Source organism: Sminthopsis crassicaudata, chromosome 4, assembly GCF_048593235.1.
Source record: "Sminthopsis crassicaudata isolate SCR6 chromosome 4, ASM4859323v1, whole genome shotgun sequence".
Lineage (NCBI taxonomy): Eukaryota > Metazoa > Chordata > Mammalia > Dasyuromorphia > Dasyuridae > Sminthopsis > Sminthopsis crassicaudata.
In genome coordinates, this window is record NC_133620.1 from 90642042 (window position 1) to 90660550 (window position 18509).

At 31.7% G+C, this 18509-nt stretch overlaps 1 protein-coding gene across 9 annotated transcripts in view; it reads right to left on the bottom strand.

The window, feature by feature from the left end:
• The window catches only part of KCNT2 (potassium sodium-activated channel subfamily T member 2), a 588661-nt gene that overhangs the window by 69927 nt on the left and 500225 nt on the right, over positions 1-18509 (bottom strand). For all 9 annotated transcript variants that reach the window (XR_012489046.1, XR_012489047.1, XM_074308658.1 and 6 more), the window contains one exon: positions 17272-17383. Coding sequence is in view for 7 of the 9 variants with exons in the window: in XM_074308658.1 (XP_074164759.1) it covers positions 17272-17383 (112 nt within the window). In the remaining 2 variants the exon portion in view is untranslated. The remainder of the gene's footprint in view (positions 1-17271; positions 17384-18509) is intronic.

An 18509-nucleotide genomic window follows, 5' to 3' on the forward strand; every position in this document is an offset into this window, starting at 1 on the left:
ACAAGATAATGGTATTAACACACATATATTGTATCTAGGTTATATTGTAACACATGTAAAATATATGGGATTATCTGTCATCAAGGGGAGGGAGTAGAGGGAGGGAGGGGATAATTTGGAAAAATGTATACAAGGGATAATGTTATTTAAAAAATACTCATGGATATATAATGTCAAAAAATTTATAAATAAAATTTAAAAAAAGATAAAAGGGAAAGAACTCTTGAGAACTATATTTCTCTTATAGGTATACAAAGAAAGGGGGTATAATTTGATTTTTTATGATAATATGAAAAAGAAACTAGAGGTAGAAATGAGGTCTTACTGGGACTAAAAGGGAAAAGAAGGTAAAATAAGGAAAATTGCATCTCATGAAGAGGCAAAGAAGACATATAATAATTGAGGGAAAGTAGAGAGTGGGGTGAGCATTATTTGAATCTTACTCTTATTAGATTTGGCTCAAAGAACAAATACCAGACATATTTGGTTTCACAGAGAAACTTGCCAAATTTGAAATTCTGAAAATAAAAGGGGAGATTAATAAAACTGAAAATAAGAAAACTATTGAATTAATAAATAGAGTTGGTTTCATGAAAAAAAAAAAACAACAAAATAAATAAGCCTCTAGTAAATCTGATTAGAAAAAGGAGAGAAGAAAATCAAATTGTTAGTCTCAAAAAATGAAAAGGAAGAACTTTTCACCAATGAAGAGGAAATTAGAGCAATAATTAGGAGTTATTTTGCCCAATTATATGCCAATAAATTTGATAACCTAAATAAAATGTAGGAATATCTACAAAAATATAGATTGCCCAGGTTAACAGAAAAGGAAATAAATTATTTAGATAGTTCCATTTTAGAAAAAGAAATAGAACAAGCTATTAATCAACTCATTAATAAAAAAAATCACCAGGGGGCCAGATTGATTTACATGTGAATTTTATTAAACATTCAAAGAACAATTAATTCCAATACTGTATAAATTATTTGAAAAATAGAGAAAGAAGTAGGACTACCAAATTTATTTTATGATGTGGCGCTGATACCTAAGCCAATTAGGGTGAAAACAGAGGTAAAAAAATATAGATCAATTTTCCTAATGAAATTTGATGCAAAAATCTTAAATAAAATATTAGCAGTGAGAAAGTAATCCCTAAGACAATACACTATGACTAACTACTATTTATACCAAGAATGCAGGGCCAGTTCATTATTAGGAAAAACTATTAGCATAATCAACTATATCAATAACCAAACTAACAAAAAATATGTAATTATCTAAATTGAAACAGAAAAAGCATTTGCTAAAATCCAATACCCATTCCTATTAAACACTAGAGAGTATAGGAATAAATGGACTTTTCCTTAAAATAATCAGTAGCATCTATTTAAAACCATCAGCAAGCATCATCTGTCATGGGGACAAACTAGAACCATTCTCAATAAGATCAGAAGTGAAACAAGGCAGCTCACTATTACCATTACAATTCAATATTGTATTAGAAATGTTAACTTAGGCAAAAATAGAAGAAAAAAAGATTAAAGGAATTAGAGTAGGTGATAAGGAAACCAAATTATCACTGTTTGCAGATGATATAATGGTATACTTAGAGAATCCTAGAGAATCAAATAAAGAACTACTAAAAACAATCCACAACTTTAACAAAGTTGCAAGATACAAAATAAATCCACATTTTTATATATTACCAACAAAGTCCAGTAGGAAGAGATAAAAAAAATCCATTCAAAATAACTATTGATAGAATAAAATATTTGGAAATCTATCTGCCCAAGGAAATGTATAGTTCTTATTACAAACCCAATTACAAAACAATTTTCACACAAAGGCAAATATAATCAGTTGGAAGACTATCAAGTGTCATAGGTAGGCCAAGCAAATATAATAAAAATTACAATACTACCTAAATTAATCTACTTATTTAGTGCCATACTAATCAAACTCCCAAGAAATTATTTTACAGATCTTAAAAAAATAGTAACAAAGTTCATCTGGAAAAACAAAAGGTCAAGAATTCAACGAAATTGATGAAAAAAATAGTAAGATGGCCTACCTATACCCGATTTAAAGCTACATTATAAAGTGTGGTCATCAGAATCATTTGGTATTGGCTAAGAAATAGAGGAGGTGGTCAATGAAATAGCTTAGATTCATAGGAAAAAAACAGTCAATAACTATAGCAATCTAATGTTTTATAAACCCAAAGACCCCAGCTATTGGGATGAGAACTCACTATGTGATAGAAACTCCTGGGAAAAATCAGAAACTAGTATGGAAGAAATTAAGGCTTGATCCACACCTAACACCACATACCAAGATAAGATTTAAATGAGTTCATGATTTAAATATAAACAATGATCTTATAAGCAAATTACAAAGACATAAGATAGTTTACCTCTCAGAACAATAGAGAAGGAAGGAATTTGTGCCCAAATAAGAATTGAAACCCACAATTGAACATCAGTTAGATAATTTTGATTATATTAAGTTAAAAAGTTTTTGTACAAACAAAACTAATGCAGAGAAGATCAGAAGGGAAGCAATAAACTGGGAAGTCATTTTTACATTTAAGCATTCTGTTTAAGCCTTCATTTCTAAAACACAGAAAATTGGCTCAAATTTATAATAATTCAAGCCATTGTCCAATTGATAAATGTTCAAAGGATATGAATAGACAATTTTCAGATGAAAAAACTGAAACCATTTCTAATCATATGAGAAAGTGCTCTAAATCACTATTGATTAGAGAAATGCGAATTAAAACAACTCAAAGATACCACTACATATCTCTCACATTGGCTAAGATGGCAGGAAAAGACAAGGATGAATGTTGGAGGGGATGTGGGAAAACTGGTACACTTACACATTGTTGGTGGAACTATGAAGATCCAGCCATTCTGGAGAGCAATTTGAAACTATGTTCAAAAAGTTATAAAACTGTGCATATCCTTTGACCCAGAAGTGTTTCTATTGGGTCTATATCCCAAAGAGATCTTAAAGGAAGGAAAGAACCCACATGTGCAAAAATGTGGCAGCTCTTTTTGTCGTGGCAAGAAACTGGAAACTGAGTGGATGCCCACTAGTTGGAGAATGGCTCAATATGTTATGATATATGAATGCTATGGAATGTGACTGCTTTATAAGAAATGATCAGGAGGATGACATTAGAGAGGCCTGGGTGACTTGCATGAACTGATGCTAAGTGAAAAAAGCAGAACTAGAAAATCATTATACATGGCAACATCAATTCTGATGATTGAGATTCTTTCCAATGGAAATTATTGATGCCAGTTCCAATGATCTTGTAATGAATAGAACCATTTACATTCAAAGAGAGGGAACTGTGGGAACAGAATGTGAATCATAATATAACATTCTCACTCTTTTGTTGTTCTTCCCTTGCATTTTGTTTTCTTATTCATTTACAATTGTTTTTATCTGAGTTTTCTTTTGCAGCAAAAGAATTGTATAAATATGTTTATACATATTGGGTTTAACATATATTTTAACATGCTTAACATACATTGGATTGCTTGTCATCTATGGAGGGGGTTGTGCAAAGAAGGAAAAAATCTGAAACACAAGGCTAAGCAATGGCCAATGTTGTCAAATTATCCATGCATATGTTTTGAAAATTAAAAGCTTTAAAAATAAAAAAAATAGATCAAACATCACAATCTCCATTGATATTAAGTTCTAGGGGGGAAAAAGAATGAAAGAAAAGAAAAGGAAAAGAAACAGGCTTAGTTCAGTATAAAGAGAAATAAAGGAGAGGCAGAGCCAAGATGGCAGAGAAGACACACTCAACTTTCTAACCTCCTCATGCCCTCAACTAATCTTTGAATTCAGCCTCAAAAATAGCACTTGACTGGTGAAATTCACAAAGATTTAAGGTACAACTTCGAAGATAATCTGGAGGGTCACCAGAGAAGGTTTGTCTTGAGGGGCGGGAACAGACTGGTGCAGGCAAGGAGATAGGAAAGACTAGCCTCTTGAGTGGACCAGGGACAGGGGTAGCCTCTGTAGCTAGAAGAGTAGTGGAGATGACTCTGCCATAGGCTGACTGCTTTGCCTTGATTGCATAGCAATGGACCAGCAGAGAGATTAGAGCCAGAAGTATAGGGTATTCTAAAAATGCCAGAACCTAACAGGATCTTGCTGTGCCCACCCCAAACCAGAAGTGAATCAGCAAAGACCAGCACAACTGTGCAGCTGCATTCTGCAGCACTGCCAGGACAGTTGCAAATCTATGCTGCAGGGGGTGCAGCCCAGGGCAGCCTCTAATCTTGACAAGTGAGGGGCTCAGCCTAGGGCAATAGAACTTCCCCAGCTCGACTGTGCTTCCATGGGCAGAGCCACTTCCAGTACTTTGAGGGACTATTTGCTGGGCAACTGCTAATACCCAGAGCCCCACAACAAGCTTTGGATTGGGATAGTGACACTTTCACTGCTCAGCCTCTTGCCTCAGGGCAGTCATTAATCACACAGTGGGGTTCTTCCCAGAGCATATTCCCCCTGCAGCTTGACAGAGTCATTTCTGCTAAGGAACTATTTCCCAGAGCACTCCTGTAACTGGACACTCTTTGTAGCCACTTGGCAGGCCTTCCATACATCTATCCCTCTTCTACAGAGGAAGCTGGTAACATCCTGGCCCTGAAGGCAGATAATACAGGCTTTAAAATAAATGAGTTAAAAAACTCAAAAGGAGGACTGATAGCTTCTATACCAAAAGAGAGCAGGTTTTCAAAACTGAGGAGATTAATAGCAGACAGTCCCCAAACAATTGTTGGTCCCCAACACAAAAGGCTTTCCTAGAAGAGACTATTAAAAAACCTTAAACGAGAGCTTGAAGAAAAATGGGGAAAGGAAAGAAAAGCTAAGCAAGACAGTAACAACTTCCTGAAATGTGAATTGGAAAAGCTAAACCACTTCCTGAAATGTGAATTGGAAAAGGTAAAAAACTCCCAGGAAGTGCAGGAAAATAGAATTTGTGAATTGAAAAAGGTAAAGAACTCCCATGAAAGTAGGATTTGTGAAGAAAAAGAAAATCACTCACTTTAAAAAAATAGTGAAATGGAAAAAAAATTCCATAGAGCAAAAACAACACATTTAAAATCTCAATTCAAAATATACAAAAGGAAGTAAAAAAAAAAAAAAAAAAAAAAAAAAAAAGCTAATGAAGAAAATAACTCATTAAAAAACAGAACTGAACAAATAGAAACAAATGATTCATTGAGACACCAAGAATCAGTCAAGTAAAAAAAAAAAAAAAAGTAAAAATAGAAACATTAAAATATCTACTTGGAAAATAAACAGACCTGGACAATAAATCTAAGAGAGGTAATCTGAGGATTATTGGATTTCCCAAAAATTATGATGAAAAAAAAGAGCCTAGATACTATTTTACAGGAAATCATCAAAGGAAACTGCCCAGAGGTAATAGAACCAGAAGATAAAATGGGCTTTGAAAGAATTCATTGAACATCCTATGAAAAAGACTCTAAAAACAAAAAAACAAAAAAAAAAAACAAAAAAAAACAAACAAACAAACAAACAAAAAAACAACAACAACAACAACAAAAAACTCCATGGTATATTGGGGCCAAATTTCAGAAGTATAGGACATCGGACTAAGGAAAAAAAAATATTACAAGCAGCCAGGAAAACAACAATTCAAATACCAAGGTGCTACAATAAGGGTCACTCAAGATCTGGCTGCCTCCAAATTAAAAGATCGAAGGGCCTGGAATCTGATATTCCAAAAGGCAAAAGAACTTGGAATGCAGCCAAGCATAAACTACCCAGCTAAGATGAGCATTTTCTTCCATGGAAGAAGATGGACATTTAATGAAAAAGATGAATTCCATTTGTTTCTAAGGGAAAAAAAAAAACAAAAAAACCAATAGATGTAGACAAAAAATTTGACCTCCAACTATAGGACTCAAGAGAAGCAGAAAAAAGTAAAAGGAACTCTTGAGAATTGTATTTCTGTTGTGGAGATACATAAAGGCCACATGTATAAATTGATTTTACTGATATAACATAAAAAAGGGAAGTAGAAATGAAAAGGGTATAGTGTCAGAAAAAGGGAAAAGGGGAGATAATAAGAGGGAAACTACATGCCACAAAGAGGCAAAGAAAACCTATCATATCTGAGGGAATTTAGAGAGGGGGAGGAACATTGTGTGAATCTTACTCTCCTCAGAGTTGGCTCAAAGATGAAATAATTGACATATTTGTTTTAAAAAGAATTCTCTCTCACCTCATTAAAAAATGGGAGATGAAAAGGCAAAAGGAAAAGAGTAATAAGGGAAGGGTACAAGAAAGGGGAAGGGAATTAAAGGGAGGAGGGAGGAATACTAAAGAGGGAAGGCAACGTGATGCAAATGGGGCCCATAAATTTAATACTTGGAAAGGGGTTCGGAGGGGCAAGGAAAACAAAACATGGTCTGGGGATAATATGATGGCAGGAAATACAGACTTAGTAATTTTAACTGTAAATGTGAATGGGGTGAACTCTCCCATTAAACGAAGGTGGATAGCAGACTGGATCAAAAATCAGAACCCTACAATATGTTGTTTACAGGAAACACACTTAAAGCAGGGAGATACATAAAGAGTAAAAGTAAAAGGCTGGAGCAGAATCTATTATGCTTCAGGTGAAGTCAAAAAAGCAGGGGTAGCCATCCTTATCTCAGATCAAGCAAAAGCAAAAATTGATCTAATTAAAAGAGATAAGGAAGGAAACTATATCTTGCTAAAGGGTAGCATAGACAATGAAGCAATATCAATACTAACCATATATGCACCAAGTGGTATTGTATATAACTTCCTAAAAGAGAAGTTGAGAGTTGTAAGAAGAAATAGACAGCAAAACTATAATAGTGGAAGATCTCAACCTTGCACTCTCAGTATTAGATAAATCAGACCACAAAACAAATAAGAAAGAAATTAAAGAGGTAAATAGAATATTAGAAAAATTAGGTATGATAGATCTTTGTAGAACATTGAATGGTGATAGAAAGAATTATACTTTCTTCTCAGCAGTTCATGGAACCTATACAAAAATTGACCATTTATTGGAACAGAGAGACCTCAAAATTAAATGCAGGAAGGCAGAGATAGTAAATGCTTTTTTTCAGATCACTATGCAATAAAAACTACATTCAACAAAAAGTTAAGGATAAATAGATCAAAAAGTGATTGGAAACTAAATAATCTCATCTTAAAGAATGATTGGGTGAAACAGAAAATTATAGACACAATTAATAATTTCATTCAAGATAATGACGACATCTTGCCAAAATCTGTGGGATGCAATCAAAGCTCTAATGGGGGAAAATTTCATATCTTTAGATGCTTAGTTCAATAAAATAAAGAAATAGAACATCAATTAATTGGGCTTGCAATTTAAAAAGCTAGAAAAAGACCAAATTAAAAACTCTCAATCAAATACTAAATTTGAAATTCTAAAATTAAAAGGAGAAATTAATAATATTGAAAGTTAAAAAAATAACTATTGAATTAATAAATAAAACTAAGAGTTGGTTTTATGAAAAAAAAACAATAAAATAGATAAACTTTGGTAAATCTGATCAGAAAAAGGAAAGAGGAAAACCAAATTATTCATCTTAAAAATGAAAAGGGAAAACTTTCCACCAATGAAGAGGAAATCAGAGCAATAATGAATTACTTTTGCCCAACTTTATGCAAAGAAATTTGATAACCTAAGTGAAATGGATGACTACCTCCAAAAATATAGGCTTCCCAGATTAATAGAGGAGGAAGTAAATTGCTCAAATAGTCCCATTTCAGAAAAAGAAATAGAACAAGCTATTAATTAAATCCCTAAGAAAAAATCCCAAGGACCAGATGGTGAATTCTACCAAACATTTAAAGAACAATTAGCCCCAATGTTATATAAACTATTTATTCCTATAAATAGGGAATGAAGGAGTCCTACCAAAATCCTTTTATGACACAGACATGGTACTGATACCCAAGGCAGGTAGGTTGAAAATGGAGAAAGAAAACTATAGACCAATCTCCCTAATGAATATTGATGGTAAAATCTTAAAAAAGATATTAGCAAAAAGACTACAAAAATCATCCACAGGATAATATGCCATGATCAAGTAGTATTTATACCAGTAATTGCAGGGCTGGTTTAATATTAGGAAAAGTATTAGTATAATTGACCATATTAATAGCCAAATTAACAAAAAACATATGATCATCTCAATAGATGCATAAAAAGCATTTGATAAAATGCAACATCCATTCCTATTAAAACACTTGACAATATAGGAATAAATGGACTTTTCCTTAAAATAATCAGTAGCATCTATTTACAACCATCAGTAAGCATCATATGCAATGGGGATAAACTGGAATCAATCTCAATAAGATCAGGAGTGAAACAAGGTTGCCTACTATCACCATTACTATTCAATATTATAGTAGAAATGCTAGCTTTGGCAATAAGAGTTGAGAAAGAAATCAAAGGAATTAGAATAAGTAATGAGGAAACAAAACTATCACTCTTTGCAGATGATATGATGGTATACTAAGAGAACCCCAGAGAATCTACTAAAAAGCTATTAGAAGTAATCTACACCTTTAGCAAAGTTGCAGGATACAAAATAAAGCCATATATACCATCAGCATTGTTATATATCACTAATGAAATCCAACAGTTAGAGCTACAAAGAGAAATTCCATTTAAAGTAACTACGGATAGTATAAAAATATTTAGGAATCTATCTGCCAAGGGAAAATCAGAAACTATATGAGCAAAACTACAAAACACTTTCTACACAAATAAAGTCAGATCTAACCAATTGGAAAAATATTAAATGCTCTTGGATTGGGCAAGCAAATATATTAAAGATGACAATACTACCTAAACTAATCTACTTATTTAGCACTATACCAATTACACTCCCAAAAAACCTATTTTAATGACCTAGAATAAATAACAACAAAGTTCATATGGAAAAAAAAAGGTCAAGAATTTCAAGGGAATTAGTGAAAAAAAAAATCAAATGAAGGTGGGCTAGCCATACCAGATCTAAAATTATATTATAAAGCAGCAGTCACCAAAACCATTTGGTATTGACTAAGAAATAGATTAGTTGATCAGTGGAATAGGTTAGGCTCAAAGGAAAAAACAGCCAATAACTTCAATAATCTACTGTTTGACAAACCCAAAGACCCCAGCTTTGGGGATAAAACTCACTGTTTGACAAAAATTGCTGGGAAAATTGGAAATTAGTATGGCAGAAACTAGGCATTGACCCACACTTAACACCTTACACCAAAATAAGGTCAAAATAGGTTCATGACTTAGGCCTAAAGAATGAGATTATAAATAAATTAGAAGATCATAGGATAGTTTACTTCTAAAACCTGTGGGAAAGGAAGGAATTTATTACCAAAGAAGAAGTAGAGGTCATTATTGATCACAAAATAGAAAAAAATTGTATTATATCAAATTAAAAAGTTTTGTACAAACAAAACTAATGCAGACAAGATTAGAAGGAAAGTAATAAATTGGAAATACATTTTTATAGTGAAAGGTTATGATAAAGGCCTCATTTCCAAAATATATAGAGAATTGACTCTATAAGAAATCAAGCCATGCTCCAATTGATAAATGGTCAAAGGATGAAGAAATTGAAACTATTTCTAGCCATATGAAAAGATGCTCCAAGTCATTATTAATCAGAGAATTGCAAATTAAGACAACTCTGATATACCACTACACACCTGTCAGATTGGCTAGAATGACAGGGAAATATAATGCAGTATGTTGGAGGGAATGTGGGAAAACTGGAAGACTGATACATTGCTGGTGGAAGTGTAAATACAACCAGCTATTCTTGAGAGCAACTTGGAATTATGCTCAAAGAGTTATCAAGCTGTGCATACCCATTGATCCAGCAGCGTTAGTACTGGACTTATACCCCAAAGAGATTTCAAAGAAGGGAAAGGGACCTGTATGTGCAGGAATGTTTGTGGCATCCCTCTTTGTAGTGGCCAGAAGCTGTAAATTGAGTGAATGCCCATCAATTGGAGAATGGCTGAATAAATTGTGGTATATGAATATTATGGAATATTATTGTTCTGTAAGAAATCATCAACAGGATGATTTCAGAAAGACCTGGAGAGACTTACATGAACTGATGCTGAGTGAAATGAGTAGGACCAGGAGATCATTATATACTTCAACAACAATACTATATAATGATCAGTTCTGATGGATGAGGCCCTCTCCAACAATGAGATGAACCAAATCAGTTCCAATAGAACAATATTGAACTGAACCATCTACATCTAGTGAAAGAACTCTGGGAATTGACTATGAACCACTACATAGAATTCCCCATCCCTATATTTTCATCTGCCTATATTTTTGATTTCCTTCACAAGCTAATTGTACACTGTTTCATAGCCTGATCCTTTTTGTACCACAAAATAACTGTTTGGACATGTATACATACATTGTATTTAACTTATACTTTAACATATTTAACATATATTGATCAACCTGCCATGGGGGAAGGGGTGGGGGGAAGGAGGGGAAAAGTTGAAACAACAGGTTTTGCAATTGTCAATGCTGAAAAATTACCTATGCATAAAAAAAAATAAAATAAAGAGAAATAAGTTCTGAATATAGCAAAATTTCTTAAAAGTACAATTCATGTTACCTTCAAGAGGGGGAAATACTAAACGTTCAGAATTCTTACTGAAAAAAAACAAAGTAATTGAAATGCTATCTATAATTATCGGCCTAGAAGCCTACTTTTAATCTCTATAAAAACTTTGTGACATGAATTTGCACATGTATCAAAGGCATTTTTAAAATAAAAGTTCTTTATTCTCTTTGGTGTTTTTCTTCTTTATTATCCTCTATTGAATTATCTTCTTACATACATATCTTTTTGATCAATCTTTTCCATTTACTTTTTAAAAAAATTATACTACTACGCATTTTCTGGCTCCCCTCTTTCTATTGATGAACAGAAACTCTTTTGTCCTCAAAGTTGTTTTGGTAGTGTTCACTAACAACTCTAAGCTCTGAGCACCCCCTGGAAGGAATGTCCTGATTCCAGATGTTTCAGTGTTTTAATCCTGCTTTAAAATAGTTCCCATTACTGTGTGTGTGTGTGTTTTTTTTTTTAATTGTTTTGTTTAATGTTTCTTTTAATGTGACCATCATGAGAGGCGTAGGAAGAAAAGACTTCCAGGAAAGAAGAAATAATAAAAATATCTTGTCCTTGGGTAGAAGGAAGTGTATTTTTCATCATCTAGTTTCATTTTAAGTTAAAGATTTTGTTTTGCATGATGTCAATTTTAATCTTGCAATACAGAAGAAATGAGATCATTCAGTGGTAATACCAATTGCAGTTTTCCAACAATCGATGAATTTCATTTTTCTGGAACTTACTGAATAATGAACTTTCTGAGCATTTGTTATATACATGCATATACATGCGCCCTTCATCTAACAACATTTATATAATTTTTATATTCTCTAAGAATGATTAAAGATAATACATTCAATGTGATGGTTGTATATTTTGCTAACATTAAAAAATGTGATTAAGAAATTCTACTTAATCTGATTAATGTTCTTATTATATATAATAAGATAGATTAATTAAAGTTATGTCAGTTAATATTTTCAGCCAAATAGTTTTATCATCTTATATACAATATTTTGTGAGCCAAACAACTGTCACATGGGGCCACATTACTGTGCTTTCTTAATATGCTTTAATTTATATATTCAAAGTGCCTGTCACTAAAAATCCACATTAATTCAAAGAGGAAAATACAGAAAGATTTAGCTAATTATTTTGATTGCAGCTAAAAACAAGAAATAAGATGTTTCCCTCCTACATAAGAATGAATTTTTAAAATTTTATTTGAATGTAAAGGAATATCCTTATTCATAAGAAAGGATGAAACAAATTTCAAAGGAAACTGATAAGACTTATGCATTAATACTTTGTGAAATGAAGAAACTTAGTAGAATACATATATATATATATATATATATATATATATACACACATATATATGTACATATATATATATACAGACACAAACATGTATAATCATAAGAATATATGAAAAACCATACTATGCTTATTTCTAGTTATGTACTATTTGTTTCAAAGTAGATAGCATGCTCCTTCATTACATCCTAATCTCCAAATTTTCCCAATTTACCAATTCATGGCTGATATATAATATAGTTTCCATAATTTTTGTTGTTGTTGTTAAATATATTTTAGCTTTAACTTTGTCTTGCATTCTGATTACTCTCCTAGATCTATTTTCCAGGTCAGTTGTTTTTCATAAGGCATTTTACATTTTCTTCACTTTTTCATTTATTTGGTATTGTTTGATTATTGAAGTGTTTATTAATTAATTCACTTATATTTGCTTAATTCTAATTTTTAGTGAATTATTTTCTTCAATTAGCTTTTTTATTTCCTTTTGCATTTGGCCAATTGAGGAATTTTGTTTGTTGCAATTTTTTCCATTTCAAAAATTGTGTTTTTCAATGAATTGGTTTCTTTTTCATATCTATGTTGTAAGGAGTTATATGCTTTTTTTCATTTCATCAAGTCTATTTTTAAAGAATTTTCTTCAGATAAGTTTTGGCTTTCCTTTTCCATACCTTCTTGCATAGATCTCATTCCCTTTCCCCCTTTTTCTTCTAATTCTCTTTAAAGATCCTTTTTGAATTCTTCCAAAAGAGCCTTATGAAACAGAAACCAACTCATATTACCTTTTTTAGCTTCATCTGGAGCTACTATGTTTTTAGGATTCTCAGGGATTGAGATTTGTTCTTCTCTTTCTCCATAAAATCTTTCTCTGGTCAGAGTTCTTTTTGCTTTTTTGCTCATTTATTAAGTTTGAGATCTGCTCTTAATGCAGAAGTGACAGCCATTATTTTGCCCGGAGGTTGTTCTGGTGACTGACTTCTGGTGCTGGTGGCCAAGTCCAGCACTCTTTTGGGGCTCAGTACCTCACAGTTTTCCTTTTGTATTTCCTTTGGAAATCTTACAGCTATTCTGCTAATCTACTGGTTTGGAATCAGGACAGAATAGCTTAAGAATCTTGCAGTATATCCCCTGGTGTGTGGATGCACAAAACCCTGGCTTTCCATCCCAGCTGATTGCCTGACTTTGTGATCTAGGGTAAGCAGCCTTTCTAACTTCCTGATTAAAACGGATCTTTTCTGAAATTTTTCCAAAGTATCTTCTTCTAGATATGTGCTGTACTCCAAATAATTGTATCACTACAAAACCAATTCAGAGGCTTAATCTAGTGCTTATTTGAGGAAAGCTTGGAAGCGGTTAGAAAGATACCTGTCTATTCTCCACCACCTTGGCTCTGCCCCACACCCATTCTCATTACTATTCCTATTATTTTTACATAATAAATTCTACTCTTGATATTTCTTTTATGCTTGTGTGTATACCTCATTTTTATAATATTTCTTGAAAGCAACATGTTATTGAATTATAATTTTAGCCTATTGTCTATTTCCATTTTATGGGTGAATTCATCCAATTCGCATTGTAAGCTATAACTGTTTGTTGCTTAGTTTTTTGCTTCTTATTTTCCATTATCACCCTTTTCATCCCAATTTTATCCCTTCTCTCTCTTCTACTTTAATTCAACACTCTTCTTTGCCCTGCACCTATTCCTTAACTCATTGACTCCTCCAAGAATGAGAATGACTCTTTTACCCTCTCCATTCACCTTTTCACCTTGCTTTCTTATTTTTCTGAATTTAGAATACTTATACCCTTTATATCTCCACATCATTTCCTTCTCTCTCTCTCTCTCTCTCTCTCTCTCTCTCTCTCTCTCTCTCTCTCTCTCCATATATATATACACACACATATATATGTACACACACACATATATATATATATATATGTATATATATACATATATATATATATATATATATATCTTATAAGCTCTTATTCATTCAAGTAACAATAATAACATGCTTTTATTAGTGAAAGAATGAAATTTATTCAGTAGAGACCTACAAAATCTTATTTTTATATAACTTTTTTATATTAACAAAACCATTAAAGGGAAACTAATAATAAATCAAATTGAGATTAGCTGTGATAATCTTTAGATTTTTATATTTCATATAAATTCAAAATAAACTTCTATGTAGAGTAGGATCTCACATTAAAATCACTTGCCACACTAATCTAAAAAAATTAAAGCAACTAAAATAAAGTAAAATAAAAAAATAGCTAAACTTAATTAAGCTAAATAGTTATTAAAAACAATGTATTATAAATGGATCAAAACTTTCCTGCTCAGATGCTAGTATCAGTTAAGATTATTTTTTTCATTGTATCTTAAATGGTGTATACATAGCTGCAGTATCCTAGATATTGAAAATAAAATCATTTCTTTTCTCATGTCAAATCAATTGTTTCACTTTGTTACATTTCTGGAGGAAGTAGAATAGCTGAAAATGACTTTAAGTAAACATTGCTCACTTGAAGAAACTATGGTAAAATCTTTCTCCATGTGAAACAATGCTGTCTCTAGGCAGAACAATGGAAAACACCTACACAGTACTTGTTTTTAGAAGGTTCCATTCACGATTTTTTCACTATTGTCTCTCATTTTTTCATCTATCTTATAACTTTGTATTTCCTTCATCCAGCATTGTGTGATTATATACATCTCCTCATCTTTCAATTTTACCATTCTTAAGTTTTTCTTATTTTTCTCGTCTGTTGAAAGATTGATCAGCCATGTAATACTTGATGGAAAAACATGACTGTGAGACATACTTGTATGTTTATTATGCTGGAAAGGGAAATGGCAAACCTCTCCAATATCTTTGCAAAGAAAACTATAAATTAGGTCACAAAAGAGTGGTATATGACTAAACAGGACTGAACAGCAAAAGCAGCTAGCACTATCATGCTAATGATACAAATACAAGGAATAAAACTTCCTGCCCCTGAGGAACTCATATTCAATTGCAAGAAAATAGAGTATACATAGAAAAGTAAATGCAAGACACATGCAAAGTTTTTGTCTACCAATTAATCAACAATTTTTTGTTTGTTTGTTTGTTTGTTTGTTTATTTTGCTGAGGCAATTGGGATTAAGTGATTTGCCCAGGGTCACACAGCCAGGAAGTATTATGTGACTGAGGTCATATTGGAACTCAGGTCCTCCTGACTTCAGGGCTGGTGCTCTATCCACTGACATCAACTAGCTGTACCACCACCACCTTTTTTTTTTTTTTTTTTTTTTTTAACTGAGGCAATTGGGGTTAAGTGACTTGCCCAGGATCACACAGCTAGGAAATATTAAGTGTTTGAGGCCAAATTTGCACTCAGGTTCTCCTGATTTTAGGACTGGTACTCTATCCATTGCAACACCCAGCTGCCACATAATCAACAAAATTTTAATAGCTATTATTAAATGTACTCTGTGACTGGTAGTGGCACTGCTAGATTAAAGAGTATGGCTTTGGGCATAGTTCCAAATTACTCTCCAGAATAGCTGGATCATTTCACAGTTCCAACAACAATGCATTACTGTCCCAGTTTTCCCCCTTAACTGTTGATATTTTTGATCAATCTTTTCCATTTACTTTTTTTTTTCCCATATACTTTTTTTTTTTTTAAAGTATACTACTACTCATTTTCTGGCTCCCCTCTTTCTATTGATGAGCAGAAACATCTCAGAGTTGTCTTAACATGCATTTCTCTGATCCACAGTGATTTAACGCACTTTCTCATATAATTAAAAATGGTTTTCATTTCTTCATCTGAAAATTGTCTGTTCATATCCTTTGACCATTTATCAATTGGAAAATGGCTTGATGTCTTATAAATTTGAGTCAATTATCTAGACAATATGGGAATGAGGGAGGCCTTTATCAGACCCTTTGAATGTAAACATGTTTTCCCAGGCTATTGCTTCCCTTCTAATCTTATCTTCATTAGTTTTGTTTGTAAAAAGCAAAACAAAATAAAACAAAAACACTAAACTAAAACTTTTTAACAATATAATGAAAATTATTTTGTGTTCTAATTCTTCTTTAGTCACAAATTCCTTCTTCCTCCACAGGTATGAGAGGTAAACTGTCCTATATCTTAATTTATTTATAATCTCATTCTTTATGTCTAAATTATGAATTCATTTTGACCTTATCTTGGTATATAGTGTTAAGTGTGGGTCAATGCCTAGTTTCTGCCACAAACATTTTGGAACTTAGCCTGATTTAGTTAGCATTACAATTATAGTAAACTTTGCCCCTTTACTTGGAGATGGTGTATGCCTGTAAATTCTTTTGAGGCACCTTGCAACACCATACTGGAACCCCACATTTTGGGTTCCCCTTAAATCCTCCACAGAATCATTGGTCCAAGTGATTTTATGGACACTGAACTGGGCAATTATTATTTTCATTTTATATATTTATTGTTTTTATTTTTGTTCTTATTGCTCCAAAGTTGTTTCTTCAATGACTTTTGTGTATGATGAAAAGAATTCTGCATAAGGGTTATAGTATTTGAGTTCTAATATTAAATTTTCTATTTAAGAATTAAATTACATTGGACAAGTTATTTATAACTTCCTGAGGAGATTATTTTAACCATTAATGTTACATTGTGCATATGAAAATATCTGAAGGCACTTAAATATATTCATAATAAATATGTATGTTATATTTTTAATATCAAATTTAATGAAATATAAATATATTATTTTGCCTCAATGCATTAGTTTTATTTATTTTTATTTTTTTATATATTTATATTTATTTATATGCAGATTTAAAAAATAAATTGATACAAAAATAATTCCTTGCCCTCAAGGAACTTATATCTCAAAACTGTTCCTTTATTATTCAATAATGATTTAAATGGCTAATATTTATGGAAATATTTTTTTTATTTTTTTCCAAAGGAAGCTATTTCTAAATCCATAAATAGTATCAGAATATATGCAGTACTATAAATTGGAAGCTATATAAAGAAAATTCAGAAAAGTCTATATTCAGGAGTAACAACAATTCTGTATAATTATGAAATTATACTCATTATATCCATATATATACCATTCCTAATAGGAAATTACCTAATGAAGAAAAAGTAAAATAAGAAAAAATAAATTAGTCCTTAAATTCAATTGAATTAGTTTTTAAAAATCCTTTCAAATAATAATCTTACCTTTTCCAGTTTGGAAAGAGCAAGAGAGTAACAGTCTTTGGCCCGGAATTGCATAAATCTCATGTTGGCTGGGTGAGTGAGTTCCGTGATAATACTTAGACTTGAAAACAACCTGAATTTTAAAGAAACATCATAGTTATACTTAAGCAATAATAATCCAGCATTAGAACATTTTGAATGGAATTATTTTAAAATATATATAATTTTGTGTGATTTCTAGTTAGGGTATTAAAAAACAAAAAAAAATACATAATTATAATCATAAATATTTCTCTTTGAAATTATTCCTACAGATTGTGAGAATAAATGATGCATTTATCTAAAGAAGAAATAATCCAACATTTTAGCAAAATAAAGAAATTATTTTTAGTAATTGAACTTAGAATTTATTTTCTCTAAATCCATATAACAATAAAGTAAGATAAATTTGCAAAGCTGATTTAAGAAATTTTAAGTGATTCTAGGTAGTTGTAGATTTCAAAATGAAAAGTATTAAAAATGAAAATGTATAGGATGAATATGCTGATTGACATAATTTGCATATAATAGGCTTCTTAACTACATGGAACTATCATGCTCCTAATCCCTACCTTTTCTACTCATTGAAAAATATTATTAAATATGTCTTAAAAGACATTTGAGCATTGTGTTCTACCCAAACTAAGGGAAACAAGGTATCTAATTGCCTTGGTTAGTTTACATATAAACTTTTGAATTAGCAAGGACATGAAGTGAAAGGTTACCAGTGATTATCAAGAAAAAAAAAAAGTCATGCAGAAGAAAAATACTAAATTTAAATGGAACATGCATAATAGAGATTCCCAATGGTTTGGTTTTAAGGCTGTCATATTTAAATATTTATATTCGAATTATATTTATATTAGAAAATGGACTGCAATCATGAATAGAATCCCTTTGAAATACTTAGACAAGTAGTTATAAAACAAGTGGCTTTCTCCACTCAAAAATGACTTTCTGAGGGAAGAAACATCATAGATACTCTCTCGGAAAATCTTCATTATTGAAACTGGAAAAATTATTTTTCTCCTGTTTCAATGAACTTTCTGAGCTCTTCAGCAAAGACTGAAGTATTTATACCTAGGCTGACCTCAAGACTAGTCGCATATAATTAATGTTTATATGGAAAAATCTATTTAAATGACAAACTTTAACAAGAGGGAAAGATCTTTTCACTTTATCAGGTATCCTGACTTGGTTACCTTAGAACCCCAGAAAAA